Source organism: Hermetia illucens, chromosome 6 (genome assembly GCF_905115235.1).
Source record: "Hermetia illucens chromosome 6, iHerIll2.2.curated.20191125, whole genome shotgun sequence".
NCBI classification, from domain to species: domain Eukaryota; kingdom Metazoa; phylum Arthropoda; class Insecta; order Diptera; family Stratiomyidae; genus Hermetia; species Hermetia illucens.
This window is the reverse complement of record NC_051854.1, coordinates 18,651,033-18,669,616: the sequence shown is the minus strand read 5'-3', so window position 1 is coordinate 18,669,616 and position 18,584 is coordinate 18,651,033. Positions and strand designations below refer to the sequence as shown.

Genomic DNA, 18,584 nt, shown 5'->3' with positions numbered 1-18,584 from the left:
CTCTGGAAGGCAAACATCATTCAGTTTCCTCCTTTTTGTAAATAATACCATTGGGGTCTTATTTAGATTTATTGAAAGTCCATGCCTGAGACACCGACTGTCAATCAAATCAACGGCGCGTTGTGTATTTCTACACACCATTCCGAGATCTCGATCAACAGCTAGCATAGCCACGTCATTCGCATAAGCTTGAACGCGTATTGACAGATTTTGCAGTTCGCATAGTAGTGAGTTGATCAGCATATTCCACAGAAGTGGCGATAGCACACCTCATTGAGGGCAGCCTTTTGTCGCTGCGGTTGTTAAGTAGCGATGAACAGTCCCTTCAGCACGCAACAATCTCTGCTTTTGGAAGGGCGCACAGTCAATGTCCACGAACACCCCCATCGTGCACTCACCATTCAGAGTTGCATCCTCTATTTTTGAAACCAAAGAATGAAGAGCGGACTCACAGAACTTTCCACGTTCGTAGGCATGTTGGTTTTCATTGTGGGGCGCACAGTCAATATCCACGAACACCCCCATCGCGTACTCACCATTCGGAGTGGCATCCTCTATCTTTGAAACCAAAGAATGAAAAGCAGACTCACAGGAATTTGCACGTTGGTAAGCATGTTGGTTTTCATTTAGGTGGTGTGACTTCAGCGCTTTCTCGCGAATGTGACGCTCAACCAGTCTCTCCAGACATTTCAGCGAAAATGATGTTAGACTGATCTGTCTGAAGTTCTTTGGATTAGAATAGTCACTTAATCCGTATGGATGATTTTAGGGATATCCAATTGGTGGACCTCGGAGCGAAACCGGGATGTCTGGAGTTCCTTATTAAGGCAGGCCTAGACTGGATACCGTTTGTTGCACCGTTGATGATTCAGTTTCTCAGAAAAAAATTCCAGATAAGCGAAAGAAGGACCTGAAAACGCCGATCAACTCATCAAGAAAAGTGAAGGGGGATTCATAGTTGTATCTCTCCTTCGGACTCATTTGTAGAGTATACGGTATCCATACAGTGAAAGTGTGCTTTAGTTTCATTATCATCACATATCTAATGACAAAAAACCTTCCTACATAAAATTTCATTTCGCTGATATTCTGCGACCCAGACTACCTACGGTGCAAAAAAGTTGAATCCATGAAAGACGATTTATTTTAACTCCGCCTTCGATCAATGGAAAATTCAAATAGAATTGCAAAAATTCAGTGAAATCAGAATATCTCAAACGTAAATATCCCTTTATTCTCGCATTCTCAAATTCTAAATCAAATTCCAATGAATGGATGAAAAGCGTTGGTATCCATGATGATGGAATCAGCTCAACTGAATATTGAATAGTAGCAGCGACTCCTGTGCTGCACTATCAACCGTTAACGTTTTGGAAGGATGCTGAATATAAAACTCCAATTAAATCAACATCCATTCAAAAATTTGCGTTCATCTCTTTCGAGATAAAAAAAATTCGCGTCTATTTCACATTCAATTTCACCATTTTTCACTTTTCGTTCATGTGTGTTGGTATTCAACATCCTTTTCGTGACTGCACCTCAACATTTCTATTTAATAGAACGAAAAAAACGGTCAAAAGCTTATAGATAGGTTCAACGTTTGCTACTATATGAGCATTCCTTGTTTTTTTTTCTGCCATACTCTCCTAACCATTCCGGTTGGTTGGCCTATTCTATTCATTTTCAGTTTCGTTCATCTCGTCAAATCCGCGTTTCTCCTGATTTGATGATTCTCTCATGGAAATTCGTCATCATTGTCATCCATCTCATGGTGCTGGCGTTTTTTGGTTGTATTTTATTTGGATGCCATCAATGTTACTGCCACCAGCATTGGGTATTATTCGAAATTCAATAGTGAAATCCCTCTTATGCAGCTTTGCTATGGCAATCGTCGGAAAAAAGAATTAACTTTCATTCGCTTTTCTGGAAATTGCTTTGCAATTCGGTACGATGGTATACGTTCATAGATACAAAATCCGATTAGAATCGAACGCGACAATTTCGCTCGAATTAGCAATGTGCGGAAAAGTTGAAAAGCCATTTTTTCCCCGGAAATCTGTACCCATTGAAATTCGGAAAGATTATATCCAATGAAAATTGTAAATTTCGCTTATGAAGAGGCATCAAGGGCATTTAATGATGTATGAATTTTTGAGTGTATGTGTATGAATTCAGATACCATTGGCCAATTACAGGTTCTCCTATAAAAATACGCATTACTTTGACTTAAGTAAATTTAATTGGAAATTTCATTACCCATGTTGAGGAATATATTTTAATATTTTTCAACTATTTATCAATAAAAAATGGATTATGGCATTTCCAGTCATTTTATGTAGAATAATTGCTATTGAGGGTTATTTTATATAATACTGAATATGTTGGTAAGGATTATAATAATGTAATAATAGTGTTATGTCAATTGAGCAATTATTTTCCATCAGCTAGACTTTTAATCTACGCTTTAATCACTTATATCAAACGTATATCTGTTCAGTTCGATTGGAATTTCGGTTATTACGGTTTGAAAAAATCAATTTTTTCCATACTATCTTGAAAGTACAATATATTGAATTATATTGTCAAAATATCAGATAGAAATTCACAATATTCCTGAAGTTATAGTGCAAAGAATGTAGGCCATCGAAATTCAAGTGACATCATCTTTTTTGAAAGAGTCTACTTTGGTCATATTAAGTATAAATAAATTACTGCAAAATTAAGTAAAAAAAAAAATTTATATATATATAGTAGTTCAAAATTTTAATAAAATCATATCAAAGTTTCAAAACAATAGTGTATCATACGTTCGTTCGAAAAAGTAATCAAATAAGATTGAAATTTCGAACTTCATACTGTACTACTATATTATGTTGTGTTCTCATTATTTTTCTAGTTCCACTTTAATAGAAAATTAACTGGATTGAAGAGTAAATTAACTTTTCTCTTCTTTTTCTTCAGCCTTTGTCCCGTTCATAAGCGGCATCGGCTCGTCGTGATCGGTTTCGCCATTTTATTTTATCACATGCCTGATGTGGATGCAATCTCGAGGCTTTTAAATCCCCATCCAGCATATCAAGCCACCGTTGTTTCGGCCGGCCTTTTTACTATCGACTTTGATGTTCAGACCAATCTTGGCAAGTGAATTCTCGTTAGCACGAATTACGTGACCACCGAAGACGCCTCTTTCGCAATTTTTCCATGATCGGTGCAACCCGATATCGATCACGGATATTCTCATTTTGGATGTGATCAAAACGTGTCACGACACTAGTCCAACCAACATTACCGTAAGACGTCGTTCATTGTCTTTTATAGTTGGCCCACACTCAGAACCATAGAGGGTGAGAGGACGGATGACATACATCGATCACAAAGAACACCAGTTGTGGAACGACTGGTTGCGATGACAGTGATTGCGCCTGTTTCAGTTTTATTCAGATTCAATCTGAGACCGTGTTCCATGAGGCAGAAAAGTAAGTTAACTTTATTGAGTAAAATTTCCATGTGAGCATTCTAGAATTCAATTCAGAGAAGAGAGAGAAGTTTTTCAGTCCCTTCTAATTTCGAAATAATATCTTTTACCCACATTGGGCGCTGTTTGAAAAATATACTAATGTGATCAAAAAGTAAGGTGAATTTGTTTATAAAATGTAAATTCTTTATCTATTCTTCCAAATCAATTTCATCCCCTTCAAAGTAATCCCCGTCCGATAAAACACACTTTTGCCAACGCTTTTCCCAGTCTTGGAAACAGTGGGAATAATCCTTTTTCGGTGTAGCCTTCAAGACCTTCTTCGATTTGGTTTTTATCTCCTCAATCGTGTCAAAATGGCGTCCCTGCATTAGCCTTTTGAGTTTGTTGAATAGTCAGAAGTCGCGCGGAGCCAAATCAGGCGAATACGGTGTCTGCGGAGTTATATGAGTCGAGTTTTTGGCAAGAAAGTCGCCAAGAACCAATGCTTTTTTTCCAAAAATTGAGCGATTTTGGCACCAATCGAGGCTTGACCCGTTTGAGACACAAAATATCCTTTACAATGGTGTGGGCTGAGCCAAATGAAATTCCAACACTCTCAGGTCTCTAATTGTCAATCGACGATTTCAAGCACTAAATATTTTTTTGGACGTGCCCTCGTCGGTGGACGTTGATGGTCGTCCAGAGCGCTGTTCGTCTTCAATGCGTTCTCGGTCCGCTATGAACTCATTGTACCACTTATAAACGTAGTTTGATCACCAAAGGTCTTCCGCAACATTTTCAAAGTGTCCGCACAAGAATATTCGTTCCGAAAACAAAATTTGACGCAAGTTCTTTGTTCAATAAAATCACCATTGTAAAAATCGAAAAATTCACTTTTGGTTGTTTACAAAAATACTTGAAATTTGGAGATAATTAAACCTTTTGACAAACAGACGCCTGGCAAAGGTTATAGACAGTCCTACCAACCTAGGAAAAAACTTGCCTTTGATCACAGTACTTCTTTGGGCTTTCTAATATAAAGTGTGCATAGTTGGGGACAAAAAATTTGATGTGAATTGTTTACTTATGTTATACCAGCCCAAACCTTATTAAAATCGGTTTACTGTCTGTCATGCGCGTTTTTCTCAGAAACGGCTATACTGATCGAAGGTGACAATCGTGAATGCTAAGAGGGGGGTGGACATTTTTTTATGTCGGCTCTCAAATGAAAGGTTTCGATTAGTACTTTTCAAAACTTAGTTTTCAAATTTAATTCATGAGGGGAGAAGGCGGGGGCTGGAAAGGGGTAATTTATTTCAGAACCTACCCAACCGAAGAATCTGAAAATAATCAGGAAGGTGCCTATTTATGGTGCCTAGGCTCCGAAATACCCTTCATGCTGATGTGCTGATGCTTCATGTTTAAATAAAATTAATAATAGTATATTATTATAATCTTTAGTAATTTTCTGCAGAACCCTCCTTAGATCCATCCTACAATCACGAATTTGGTGGAAGTCGCGCTATTACTAACAAAGTTATCGCTTCGGTACAAATTTTAAGACTTTGACCGTCAGTATCGTCCAAAAGTGGATATTGTGACATAATATATGCATATACATTACGTACTGAGGGGTTGGACGTCTAGCTTCTGGTTCCCCGACCTATTTCCTTTGTCATAGGAACCGAATTACGCTTAGGAAACAAGTAATTATTACTAGCTTTCAGTCTAAATTATAGAGTGAATAGATGATGTCCTTCTATTCAAACTTTTGCAGAAAGTTGCCGTGGAAAAAGCTTACACCCTTTACTCTTTTTGTACATTGCCCTTCTTCGACTCTAAGTTGCACATCTGAGTTTTTCCCATGATTCACGTGAGTCCAAGCATCGGCGTTTATTATGGTCCGAAGAAAGCGTAGACCCAACCTGCAATACATCTTTTTCGATAAAAATACTCAGTTGCCAAAGCTTTACTGATGGACTTTGTTTGATTGAAGTTTTCCTGCTTGCGTGTAAAAAATGCCGCCACTTGTTTGATTTTTAGTTGATTTCAGATTTTAAATTTACCGACCTGGTTAAGCCGCTCATGGAAATTGAGACCAGAAAATTGTCTTTTACATCATTATAAGAACGAAGAATTTTCCAAAAAGGAAGACATCGTTGGCATTGGTAGTCCTGCGTCCAGATTCACGCTACTGAACCTGGATATAGGTTCCGATATTCCTAGTTTTCCGTCAACATTTTCTGAGTGGTGCATCTTGTACTAAGATGAAAAGTCAGCCTGAGTGATGCGCCTGTTTTAGCGTATGACTTCCTCAACCGAGACTTTCTGGGCAGAAATTGACGGTCTCCGGTTTTTTTCTTTGCGAATTTTCGTACGACTGATGGTGAACTCTCAACTGTTGATGGCTTTAAAAATTCATGTACCAACAACTGGTGAGGAATTTCATTTGGTTTAACGCTTATTGCGTCGAAAGACGAGTAACTGAGTGAATTTCAAACTTATTGCTAATTCCCAGCGAGAGCCTCTGGATGGCTACCAGGGCAGGACTAGGCATGAGGAACAAGCTGGTTTATTTGAATGTGGGTCTTTCACAACAAATGTGGCGAAGCTGTATGAGACGTTTGCTTGCACCCCCAAAGTTTTTGATATTGCTCTTTTGGAATTATGCTCTACTTTCTCCTGGTCCTCGTATATTCCTTTATTTTCTAACAGAAAGCTTGCTGGCCTAATCTGATCCTGCTATCACTAGTCAGCCTGTAAATTTCTTCATGATCATTTTACCGCTATGCTCAGTTTTGTGCCTACGTTTCTTTTCATCTCTGATCCAATTTAATACTCTTCTTCAGTGCACCTTCCATTGTCCTTCTAAACCCTAGGATTGACAATTTTTTTATCAACAATGTTGATGCTAATGCTCGTTGCGGTGCGGTAGACTTGCGCATCTATTTGCGAAGAAATCAAAGTAACATACGAATCCCTTCTCCCCGGTTATCGGTTTTCATGTATTAGCCATTAAACGCATTTCTTTAATTTCCTCAAAGCACTTTTAACCAATTGCCTCCAAAATTAACTAATGTTAATAGTTTTTGCCACGACGGGAATATCGGATATCCAGATGTGGAAAACATCTGGAATCATGGGTTAACACCGTTTCCAATATTAATGTTTCGAAAGGTATCTTACCCACATGATTCCCCTTTAGAGAAATTTACCACAACTACAAATAGTGCCCAAATTGCCCTCCTTGTCCGCTTCCTCAAAATTTTTAGAATATGCTTGAAATACTGTTTTTTCAGCTGCTTTGAACACCTCTTTATAAGAGCAGCATTCACACTGATATTAAATCATCAAATTGCTCGACTCTACGAAGTTCGTCGCGAAATCTTTAGATGTGAGAGGTGCCTCTATGGTCCAAATAGACCTTCTTACAAGTTTGTCCACTACCATTTTACCGGTTCTATTGTGATATAGGTACTTTCTAATTCACAGAATAAGTATGTGAATGAATATCTTTCAAGGGTTGTTCAAAGGCAGTCTTGCCCTTTCAAAACAACCTTCTTTACACAAGTTAGCATAATCGTCCTGCTTTCTTGAAAACCCAGTTCGACTACACCGAAGAAATATGGACAATGGACGCCTCTGTTTCAACTTTGGAACGATCGAAATGACGCTCTTAAATACATTCATGGAACGCAGTTTATAACTTCCATATCTAAGTGTTTTCGAATTACAACTAACGAAGTCTTTAGATGTCATTCTAGAGTATGAAAATTTCAATCCAATAATTGAAAGTATCCTGCAAAATGGAGGTAAACATATTCTGTATTTCCGAGGATTTCAGTCCTAAAATTACTCTTTAAGATCCAAACTTATTACGCTGGAATTTTACAGAACTCATGAGGCACTAGAGTAGACACTGTCTCTCTTGGCCAGCCTAAAGCTCCTTTTCCTAAAAACATGGAGCGAGAACTGATAACGAATGATTCTTGCTATGACCTTTCCTCGCTAATACACGTTATTATAAGTCTCCAAGCCTATCTGTAGCAGTCTTCAAGCCTACTGTGAGGATTGATGCAATATTACACCGCCACGAATATCCTTAGTTCGAAGGTGATCACTGCAAATTATGAAAAGGATCGAGCAAGATGGCGTTCGCTGTTTCTAAGGAGTACCCATCACTCGAAGCTATAGATGACAACAGGACCCTTGCTCTTTCTGAACTACTTCGTGAAAAAGTTAAATGGAGCGTTCACCATTGGCTGAAAGTGTCGATCAGAGATGTAGAAAACCCTGAAATGTGAGCAAGATCTAGTCACTGTCAGTAATCAGTCTCATTGAAGTAGACCGTCAAAGGTTCTGTCTTCTTTAAATCCCGTTGTAGAGTATGTTGCGTCAGTCGTTCATTACAAACTTGGCCGATTTGCTCGAACTCAGCTATGATATGAAAATCCAGGAAAGCATGGACTCCCTAAAGTAGCGGATAGAGTAGTCAGCAGAGTCGTTGACAGAAAGTCCGGGTCCGGGGTGAAGAACAAGCGAATTCACCGGGATCGAGGTGAAAATTATACGTTGAGAAAATCACCTGGGCCACTGATCAAATCGAACCGAACCCGCTTATGAACAGGACACAGACTGACGGAGAGGAAGGACTGGTCCTTCATAATGGATTTTGCGCTGTCTTTCCAATCAACTAGTCTTCTGTACTCCCCAATAAAGCGAATGGATACTTTACCGATCCAGAAAGTTAAACTTAAGTTCCTCGCTTTGCAGAGGCCATCTGAAATACTGTCAAGCCTGTTTCTAATAAAGACAGAAAATTCCTCCGAATACCGGTGATCATGAGTGGAAAAAAAATTTCGGTTGGCATCTGCGCAGAGGATACCCACCATATATGTAGCTGTTCATAGTGACTGACTAATTAGGAAGCAAGTTACCGCCATTTCGCTACCCCATGCAAAAAGTGACGTTTGAGCATTCTTAAAACGGTCAAAGGAGGTATTTAAGCCATGACTAAAGTAAACGGAGATATAATCGACAGAATCTCCCGACACATGCTCTTTTTTCAATTCATGACTAGCACGTCTAATGTATTCCTATGACCTCTTGTGGAAAATGGGAATCCGTTGACACATACATATGTTCAAGTTCCACAGGAGTTAAATGCAGCTCCACCGAAGAACTTTTCGTTACGCTGACTGGTTTCTCGCATATCGTTTTATATGCGGGAGTTACCAATGAAGACGAAAAAGAAAATAAAAGTAAACGGTTACATCGCGCGTAAGCCAAAAAGAAGTGAAAACCTCGATCGACCACATTATCATCAGATAAAAGTGAAAAATTGCTTTTGAATATGAAATGCGGACGAAATGGTGAAAATTTCTTTGGAGAGTAGATTTTGCTGACTTTCAATCGTATTCAAGATACGAAATGGCTAGCAGTCTACCCTGATTGACCAAGATCAACCACGAGGGTACAATTATCCCAAAATTTAACAAATATCGAGCCCCAGGTTAGAAGATATTTGTAGTGACTTATTGAAAGGGAATGCCGCATGAAATCCCTTTTTATATTTCACGTGAAATTTTTGATAATAACAGGAGAGCGACTGAAGTGAGCCTCAAATTGAGTCTCCTTTCCCACATTCACGAGCCTGGCTAGCACAAAGAAATGCAAGCGCTTGTCGACGATACACTTCAGGAAACTTGCGCTCAGTTCAGAACGCTACGATGAATTTCACTATTTTCTTTAGGTTTTAAGGGAGCTGACTCCTTGTGGGTAATAAGTAAAGGATCCTATTGTACAGATAGTCAAGGAGTAAATGCAAAACTATGTAAGTTCCTAAATTCCAACCCTGCGAATAGGATAGGGTGAGATGACCTTGAATGGTGCATGGTAAGCAGTTTATTTGGCAACTTTCATGCCCTCAAAGGCAGTTATTTATTGATCAATGCAAATGAAGTTCTCGACTTTTTTTCAGCAAAGTGAACAATAGTTAGCGCCTAACTGTGTTTTACTATTTTCAATGAATTTATGGACAGATAATTGATAGCCCATTATACTTTTGGGAAATTTAGAATAAAATCGTCTTCCATATTCTAATTTTAAGATAAAGAAAGGGTTCAAATATTTGACTCAATTCTGGTTCATATGACATTTACAAACCGACGAAACCAATCACACATAATTTCATACACATCAAGTTATCTGGCATTTCAAAGTAATAATTCAATTCGATTTCAATTTGTTTGATATCAAAGCGTTCAATAAATTGTGGTAATTATATGGACACCATCGTCATCATCACGACAAGTCCTATGAAAATCGCGTTATGGCAGACATAAACCATGTTGAATATTCGAAACGACTCAGTCCACCTAGCCATGCACCCTTGCAGGAAACTCCATCTGCCAAAGGACGAGGAATATACCATATATTGACAGGGGTTCAACGACGATAATAAGGTGTATGGTCCAGCACCTCGGACTGAAATTAACTTTAGGTTTCGTGTCTTCAACACAACATAACGCCATCATCACAATAACTGAATCGGCTCCAAAAGGACTCGATATTCAATCATCCGTTTGTCCATACGTTTACTAGATCGTCTGTTCTCTCCTCAAAACTTCATACAGACATACATATTTCAATTTATGCAAATTTCATTAATAGACTGATGCACATAAAATAATGTGTGGACACGACCATAAATTGGATACAAATTTGAATGGGAAATTGAAAATTGACAATGCATGTATAATGAATCGAATATAATAGTTGTGCGTATATACATTCTGGCATACTCATATTTGCGGGCAAGGGTAAAGTGAATGTCACCTATGCAGCCGCAAGAGGGACTTGTATGAAGAGTTTGCATTGAAAATTCATATCCAGGAATATTCAATTAATAGGCATAACCAACACAAGGGGATGCAGAAAATTGGTGCATTTCGTAGCAGGCGGTATGCATACCATCGGCTCATAATAGAGTATTTTTAGTATAATTACGGTTATTAGTTTCGTGTTGATTAATTTTCGTTTAAATATATTTTTTTGGTAACCTTCAACGATCGAAAGGTCATGATGCATTCCTTGGAGAAAACCATTGTAATCGATCGCTTATTGTTGTTAAAAGTACGCATACCAAAACTGCAGCCCTTTGCGCTTTCGGATTATTTAACGCAAAACTATTACTCCATTTATGGAAATCTAATTCTCCCATTCACTGTCATCTACCGCCATATCAACCTTATCGAATCAAGCTGTGATTTCAAGAGGGTTGCTTCCAGTCCTTCACTCCACAAACCCTTTTATACTCCATTTCTCATGTTGCTCTCATATTCGAGTTGACGAACAACTGCTACAATATCTTCAACAATCTTCAGTTTTTAATATAATATTTCGTATTGTATATTTCGTGTAGTAGATGTATCGAAAACGGTCACCCGCTGTGCGTCATTGTTGAAATATTTTGGTCGTCGCCTAATTTTAGTTTCGTTACCTATTCATTATTGTGCGGTAACGTAGGACAATTCAAAGGTTATAATTTTCTCTAAAATTTAATATGAATAATAACATAGGAGCCATATGAATGGAAATCGACTAAAAGGATTCATGATGGTACTCAAGAAATCGATGACTGGTATGATAATATGCTAATGGTGAAGGGAGCAGAATTGGGATTTGTTGGCCATGGAGAGTTGTGAAAGGAATGAAAGAGGTTTCCTGAAGTTAATTAATATTGAGAAGTTTAAATTTTTGGCTGAGTTTGCCGAAAGCCGCATTAAAATTATTCCTATTTTCACCATCATCAAAGGTGCAACAACCTGTATTTGGTCTAGGCCTGCCTTAGTAACGAACTTCAGATGGAGAGATCCATCAATTCGATATTCCTAGAAGCTGTTTGGCGTCCTGGTCTACGCCATCGCTTCACCTCAGGCAGAGTCTGCCAAGTCTTCTTTTTTTTCCATAGATATTGCCCTTATAGACTTCCCAGACTGGATTATCCACACCTATATGGATTAAGAGACCCGCCCGCCGCAACCTATTGAGCCGCATTTCTGCATTTTATATGCTACGGAAACGTATATTCTTCTGTAAAGAGCCCGAAATTCTTCGAAATACACATCCCTCGAACGCGGCCAAGAGTTCGCAATTTTTCTTATTGAGAAGCCAAGTCTACGGGTAATGAAGATCATTGTCTTGTACAGTAAGAGCTTTGAGGGTGAAATTATTGACGGTTTCAAAGTTTTATTTTTCTATCTTTATCGCTTTCAGTTCACCAGGGCTACTCTCAAATCCAATAAATTTCCAATCAAAATTCGTCCTTGGGGCTACTTTGAAAAGCAGCGCCATTTTTATCCTTCCGTCGACAACCTGGGCCCACTTCTCGAATATACCATATTATCATTCCTGGTTTGATCGGACATACACGATCAGTCTGACATCATTATCTCCCCATCATCAGCTCATTTTCATCAATCGGACTCTAAATTGTACACTCATATTCGCACTCATCATAACTTGGCGAAAACACAGCAATTCCTTTGCAATCTGTCGACTGTAGACAAATAGCAAAGTTCAGATAGCAAAGTTGGGCAACTCCTTCAGACAGCAAACTTAGGTAACTCGTTCAGGCTACTCCGCATGTTAGAATTCTAGTCAGGTGCCCATGAATGAGGCAAAGAGATCGTCAGCAGACCACGTTCCACCGATCGACGGGGGCGCCGTACAAAAGGCAATCACATAACCGTTTCTGTAGTGTGTTCCAAATCCAGACGATTTGATTGACTTATCCCCTAATTTCATAACTAATTATAATCGAATGTTTAATAAGCTTTCACTCAAAGATACTCAAACTGCCTAGCGAGCACTTCAACAAGGAAACTTTTCTCAAAAAAACCCACGAAAATGCACCATGTGGTTAAATATTAATCCGAATCTTGACGTACCACTTTCCAGCCAACTACAAACACTCCCGCCAATCTCAAAGACATTCCCACACCAATCGCTCCGAGAAATTAAGGTATTAACTCCATAAAAACAATACAAACAAAAAATCTGAATAGCAGGAGTTATTTTTTTATGGTGTTACTAATTTAGTAATCAGATGACATAATGACGGCAGCAGCCAAGATGAGGTCTCATAACCTGCTCTACCTCTCAAGGAATGGCAATGTTGTAGAAAAAAGACGGTTTTTCACAACGAATTTTTGAACACTTTGAAATATTACTGTTGAACTATTCGATATCGCTAATACAAATAGTATCAAAATATATGTAGTAGATTAAAATGACTTGACTTCGATGCTACAGAGCTACTGTCACAGCAAGAAGACAGGAGATTCGTCACCTGGCGCTTTGCTTGAATTTGTATGATGGAAGAGAAGCATTGCATATGTTCGAGTTCTTCGATCATTTGCGCGTGGAAAATATCGTGCATTTATTCTGGGGCGTGTGGTTGTGAGCCAGTTAGCTACCGCGTATTTACACCACGAATACGCAATACCATTTCGGGCCCTCAAAAACTTGATTTGCTGTGTGTATTTTTTGGATAACATAAGTTCGTTAAAACTATAAAATCCACAGACTTAATGGCAATACAACTGCGTCCACGATGAATTGCATATCCTTCGAAACTCCCTTTTCCAACCAGGCCCTGACTTCCTGGTGCCTACCCTACATCAGCAATTATTGATCTATATGATAGATATCTTTTTTGGAGTACTATTAGAAGTTGAAGAAATAGTAAAACAAGGTCCTCAAATTAAGGATTTATTTACCGAGAATTCATTGAAAAAAGAAAGCAATTCAATGGAAAAAGAAAATAAGAAACTTGAGAATTTAAGCTAAAAAATTAAGTTAAAATAATCACAAAAATGCAATAAAATTAAGGAATTAAATTAAATCAAACAAAAGAAGTTTTCTTTCCTTTAGTTTTTGTCCTATTAGGGACAAGTTTAGCTCATGTAGGTCGGATTCGCCACTTTTCTCAGTCATAAGCTTGGTCCGGGTGAAATAAATCAGCTTCGGTCGGTCTACGCATCGTTTCCCATCGACTTGAATGTTTAGGCCAATATTGGCTAATGAGATTGCTCCAGCACGGCATACATGATCATACCAAAGAAAATGTCTTTCTCCCAACTTTTCTACGATGAGTGCTTATCGATCGCAAATGTGATCACAGCGTGCTATTCCACTGGTCCAATGCATGATTTTCATCTCCTTTACCGCGAGACAGCGTTCATTGTCTTAGGCAGCCAATTGACAGTTAGAATCATAGAAGGCGAGAAGATAGACGACACAGCAGTTGATTTTCAAATTGAGGTAGCCGTTGATGTTTCGATTGCGAACCAGGCCATGCTGGGTTGGAAGGCAACGAGGCAGCGGACGGATTAGCCAAGAAGGGAGGAGGGATCCCTTTACGTGGGCCACAACCCTTCTGTGGAATCGGAAACGGTTTCATGGTTATGACACTAAGAAATGAAGAGGAACGGTTGAGGGAACTATACCTGGCGGGTCTACCAAGGATGGAGCAGTCCAGGGTGCTTATTGGGGAACACGAACCCATGCGCACAAAGGATTGTTTAAAGCTCACCAAAAAGAACCTCCAAATTATAGTGGGAATTCTCACTGATCACTGTCGACTAAACTCTCACCTAGGCCTATAAACTTCGAAGAAGAAATTTAAATAATGACAAGGGAGGACGACAAAAAAAACTTTGGCGTATAGCTGCCTGTATTTCCCTAGACTTCTAGAAGGATGCACGGCCTAAGCTTCCAAGCTAAGATAAAAATGGCAGCTCTTTATGGTATGTCACCGAAAAAGTAGACAGAAAATTCTGCCCGATATGGTGCGAGATAATGTAGGGCTTCCTATTCAATTTCTAGCGCCATTACTTTAGGAAGATGAACTCAAGAGCACGTGGAATTTTGGCTGGAACAAAACTGACACCAGAACAACACTATCCGAAAGCAATATTAGAAGTTGAACAGACTATATTTAAGAGGTGACGCCCAGCCTCTTCAAATCTCTCCAGCGATTACATTATTTGTATTAATTTTTCTTCTATTAATGATGCTCAGATGTGTAGTTCCTGATAAGTCAAGCAAAATCTTATACCCTCTATTTGTTTCTTGAGAAATTTTACCCTTTTGCTATTTTTGATAATTGCTGGGAGTTTGAACGCGTAGATTTTCTTCATTCTTTGTCTTTTAGGGAAACCTAGAGAAGTAATTAATTGTCGATAGTAGCTTAGATGTGTGGAAAAGATACTAACCAAAGAAATTGAATCACGTATCCATTTGCGCGAAAAATTCCTTTTTGTTTCTTCTTTCCGACGTTTACGTCCACCTGATTAGTTTGGAAAACTTTCTGGATACGATCTTCCAGAGCTGAGATGTCAGGGATGCCTAAAATGACCAGCCGAGTTGATTTTAGTTAACCACCAGGGCAAAACCGTGTAACTAAAAGGAGTTCCACTCGAATGCCATATTAACACGCACTTACACTCCTCTGTGAAAGCCAGGCTCGGGAATGTGAGGGGGTCCTGTCGGACCGCTTAGTTTTTCGCAAGTTATTTACAAAGTTTGACACATCTTATACATAAGCTAAATTTTTACACAAGACGACGTGAATCCTTCAGAAATTTTAACACGCTTTTGGGCACACTTTGGAGCTGAAATTCCCATGACATAAATGTTTTTCTGATGGACATCAATTGGTGGAGAGTCAAAGGCACGATCGACATACTCAAAATTCCACCATAGACGAAAACATCCGTGCATCAGAAAGGAAATATTTTTTTGAAAATTGTGGGGTCCTAAGTCCGCATCAACTTAATACCGGACCGGACCAAATGGGAAGCAACTTATTCCCTCTTTTTTTTTTGGTCCACTGACACCTCGTTTAGGGCTTAGCATCCCAACTTTACAAAAAATTAGGCGATGACGGCTTTACGGTTTCTTACCAAAAGAGGGATTAAGTTGCTTCCCATTTGGTCCGGTCCGGCATTAAGTTGATGCGGACCCCACAATTTTCAAAAAAATATTTTCAGCTCTGGTCAAGCTCTGGCGAATAAGGCGGATTTGCACTCCATATAATTCGTAGTCATGTTGTGTTCTGCGAATTAGATAAAGGAGCACTTCACATCTGCGAGCCGCTTCGGTCACGCTGCTCCCCGGGCAGAGGTGAGGCAGCGTCTGACGATTTGCCTCTGCCCTGCTTCGAAACCGCAAAGCCGTCATCGCCTAATTTTTTATCAGAAAGAAACTTGGATTCTGAAAGATCTCAGTACGATGGGTTCCTTCACTTCATTCTTCTGTTAAAATCAAACGCCTGTTTGGAAATTCGACACAGGATATTGGTCCGTTATGCTGAAGAAGGACAAGGTTTCGATTGTCATATAGTCATCTCTCTCGGGTTCACCGCTACACGCCTGAATCAAAACAAGTGACCAAAGAATGGCGGCTACGACATGAAGGTGGAGGTCAAAGGTTCAATCTCGATGAAGGAATTGAACACTTTATGCGCAATTGGTTAACGGCTCAACCTTCTTCATCTTTTTATGACGACGGAATCAGGGAACTTCCAAAACGTTAGGAAAAATGTTTTTCAGTACAAGGAAAGGAAGTTCGTACTCAGATAAAGCAGGAAAAGAACTGATTTATACTTTTCTGACCCTCGTACATAGTGCACTAGGATGTCATCCGGATTTTAAAAACTACAAAAATCGGAAAAAATTACTGAAAAACAAACGCGACGTGAAAATTGTAATAAGAAAAAAGAGCGGCTCGCCCAAATGCGTATGAAGGTATCCCCTCAGCAATATTGAACTTAGGGTCTGGTGGACCTGCACGGTTACCTTTCGTCAAAGCTCTCGGATAGCTCTTCCCTTGTGGTTGCCCATGATCAACCCGGATGGTCATTTTGGTCATCCTCAGGATTTGCACTAATTACCAGAGGCTTTTAAATAGTTTCGTGGTATTTTTTCAATAAAATTTTTGTCATTTTTCTGAATGATATTGCTTTTAGGTTTTTTGTTCCAGAGCAGAAATTTCTTTTGGAAACCCTCAATGATAACTTTAGTTAATATCGGAGTAATGGATGAGCCTATTTTGGCACCGTCTTTCTGGTTACAAACTTCCTAAAAGTTATGAAAACTATTTTACTAGATCGTAAGGCAAACCGAGGGATTCTCTAGTTCAAACTTCAAATATCAATCCAAGCAGAAGTGTTCCAGGAATTACAGGAACCCTTTAAAAATTTTATAAAACTCAGTTCGAACGAAATAAGAACATATTAGGAGTCTCGAATTTAAACAATCCAAGGAAATACCCAGACCTGATTGCTTGTTTATTTGATACGTATCTGAATGTTGAGAATAGATGTAAATTTTTAGTGGAATTAGCCTCTAACCGTTCATCAAGTTAGTTCTGCATTAAGATTGATTCGTAAACCTTCCCTTGTTTTCTATAGCCTTATCTTCTTATCTGATGCCAAGCTTGAGAGGATAAAACGTTGTTGTAAAAAGCATCACTAAGTATATCCCCCAAAACACCCTGATAACGCCAGAGTAGTTAGAAAGGTAAATGATCATAAAACTTTGGTTGGAGGGAATGGACTAGGAATTTATGTATTTTCTTTGACGATTTGCGTCAACATTTTCAATCACCCGCTCTAGAAAAATAATGCAGGATTTCATTGACGTGTTCCGACCGAAATCCTTCAAATACAACTCATAAAAATTCAAAAGTTCCGCGACATGAACAGTTTTTGCAACCATTCAAAAGACAAAGATGGGGGTAACTTTTGTCTTCCAGTGATATTAGCATTTTGTTTTGCTAGTCTATAAATATAAAAGGCATTACTAATCCTGCTAAGAACCCCTTAATAGGTAAGGATAAATTAGTCCTTTATAGGCTCTGGTATGCCTCCTGGACATACTGTTTTCGAAAATTCCAAATTTTGAATTTTAAATTCTTTGCACGCAGATCGAATACAGAATTTGAATGGACTCTTGTTGCTTTCAATATTAGATAACTCGGTTTCACTTCATTTTGGACCTTAGCTGGTTTCAATGCACAACTTTGATCTTCCTTCTAAGTCAAGGATTGCTAGTTGTTTAGACTTGTAGTATCCTTCAACGATTGGATTATTCAATAATATCTTACTAATCGCAGTATGATATCACTAATTATATAAATAAACAACAACAATAAACAAAATCCTGATCCAAATAATTTTACTAAGATAAGACTTACCACTATGACGATTTTGTGTGCCTAAAATTTGGTCAATACTATAAACGGCTCTTGGTCGTGATATTGTCCCATCCTGTGGGGGTCGTAAAGGCACAGTAGATGAATGCGTTGTACTACTTGACATCATTCCTATAATATTTATTTGCTACTTATTTGTCAGTTAAGCGCACCTCCTGGATATTTTACAAATCACTTAAAACAGAAACACAGAATTGCACAAAAATTACGCGCAATACGAGTATATCCTTGTTACCGTTTCCAGTTATCAACAGTATCCACAGATTCACCACTTCTCAAATGTATATTTCACTAATTTCCATTAACAAAATCACTATTGTCAAATCTTTATAATTCCAGTGAGACTGTCACCTGTCCGCTGTAATTATGGAAGAATTCCACCTCCAAAAATGGTTACAACAATTCGGTCTCATAAAACAACATTCGTAATTTACACGAAACGAAACGATTACAACCGGTAACTACCGCTGACTGACTGAATTTGAGAAATTTCTTGGGGTGTAATAAGTGAAATGCTACGGAACAAACCTCGTTGTCCTGAAGGGGGTTAGAGAATGAAAGATGGGTGGGTTTCCCTACGTATAAATGAAACGAACACTAACCAAATTATATCCTGAGTGATGAACACTGCTAAAGCAATCTGATTTTCAGTCAGCCTTGTCGGAGGGGTGTCCTTCTTTGAATGTATTTCATTGTTCTGATTGTGTACTGCAACCCCTGTTATCACTTTCCACCAATCATAAGAACTTTCCTCCATTAGAGGGTGACTTGTTGCAATGTGTATGTATGATGGTGGTTTCACGGAGCATGCTCCTGTTCTAGCACAAACACAAACTACCTTCGAGTG

At 38.7% G+C, this 18,584-nt stretch overlaps 1 protein-coding gene across 1 annotated transcript in view; it reads right to left on the bottom strand.

The window, feature by feature from the left end:
• Positions 1-18,196, bottom strand: part of LOC119658898 (aristaless-related homeobox protein) — a 42,134-nt gene extending 23,938 nt beyond the window's left edge. Inside the window, exon 1 of the mRNA XM_038066699.1 lies at positions 17,720-18,196. Coding sequence (XP_037922627.1) covers positions 17,720-17,846 — 127 coding nt within the window. The 5' untranslated portion in view covers positions 17,847-18,196. The remainder of the gene's footprint in view (positions 1-17,719) is intronic.
• Positions 18,197-18,584: the final 388 nt, after the last annotated feature.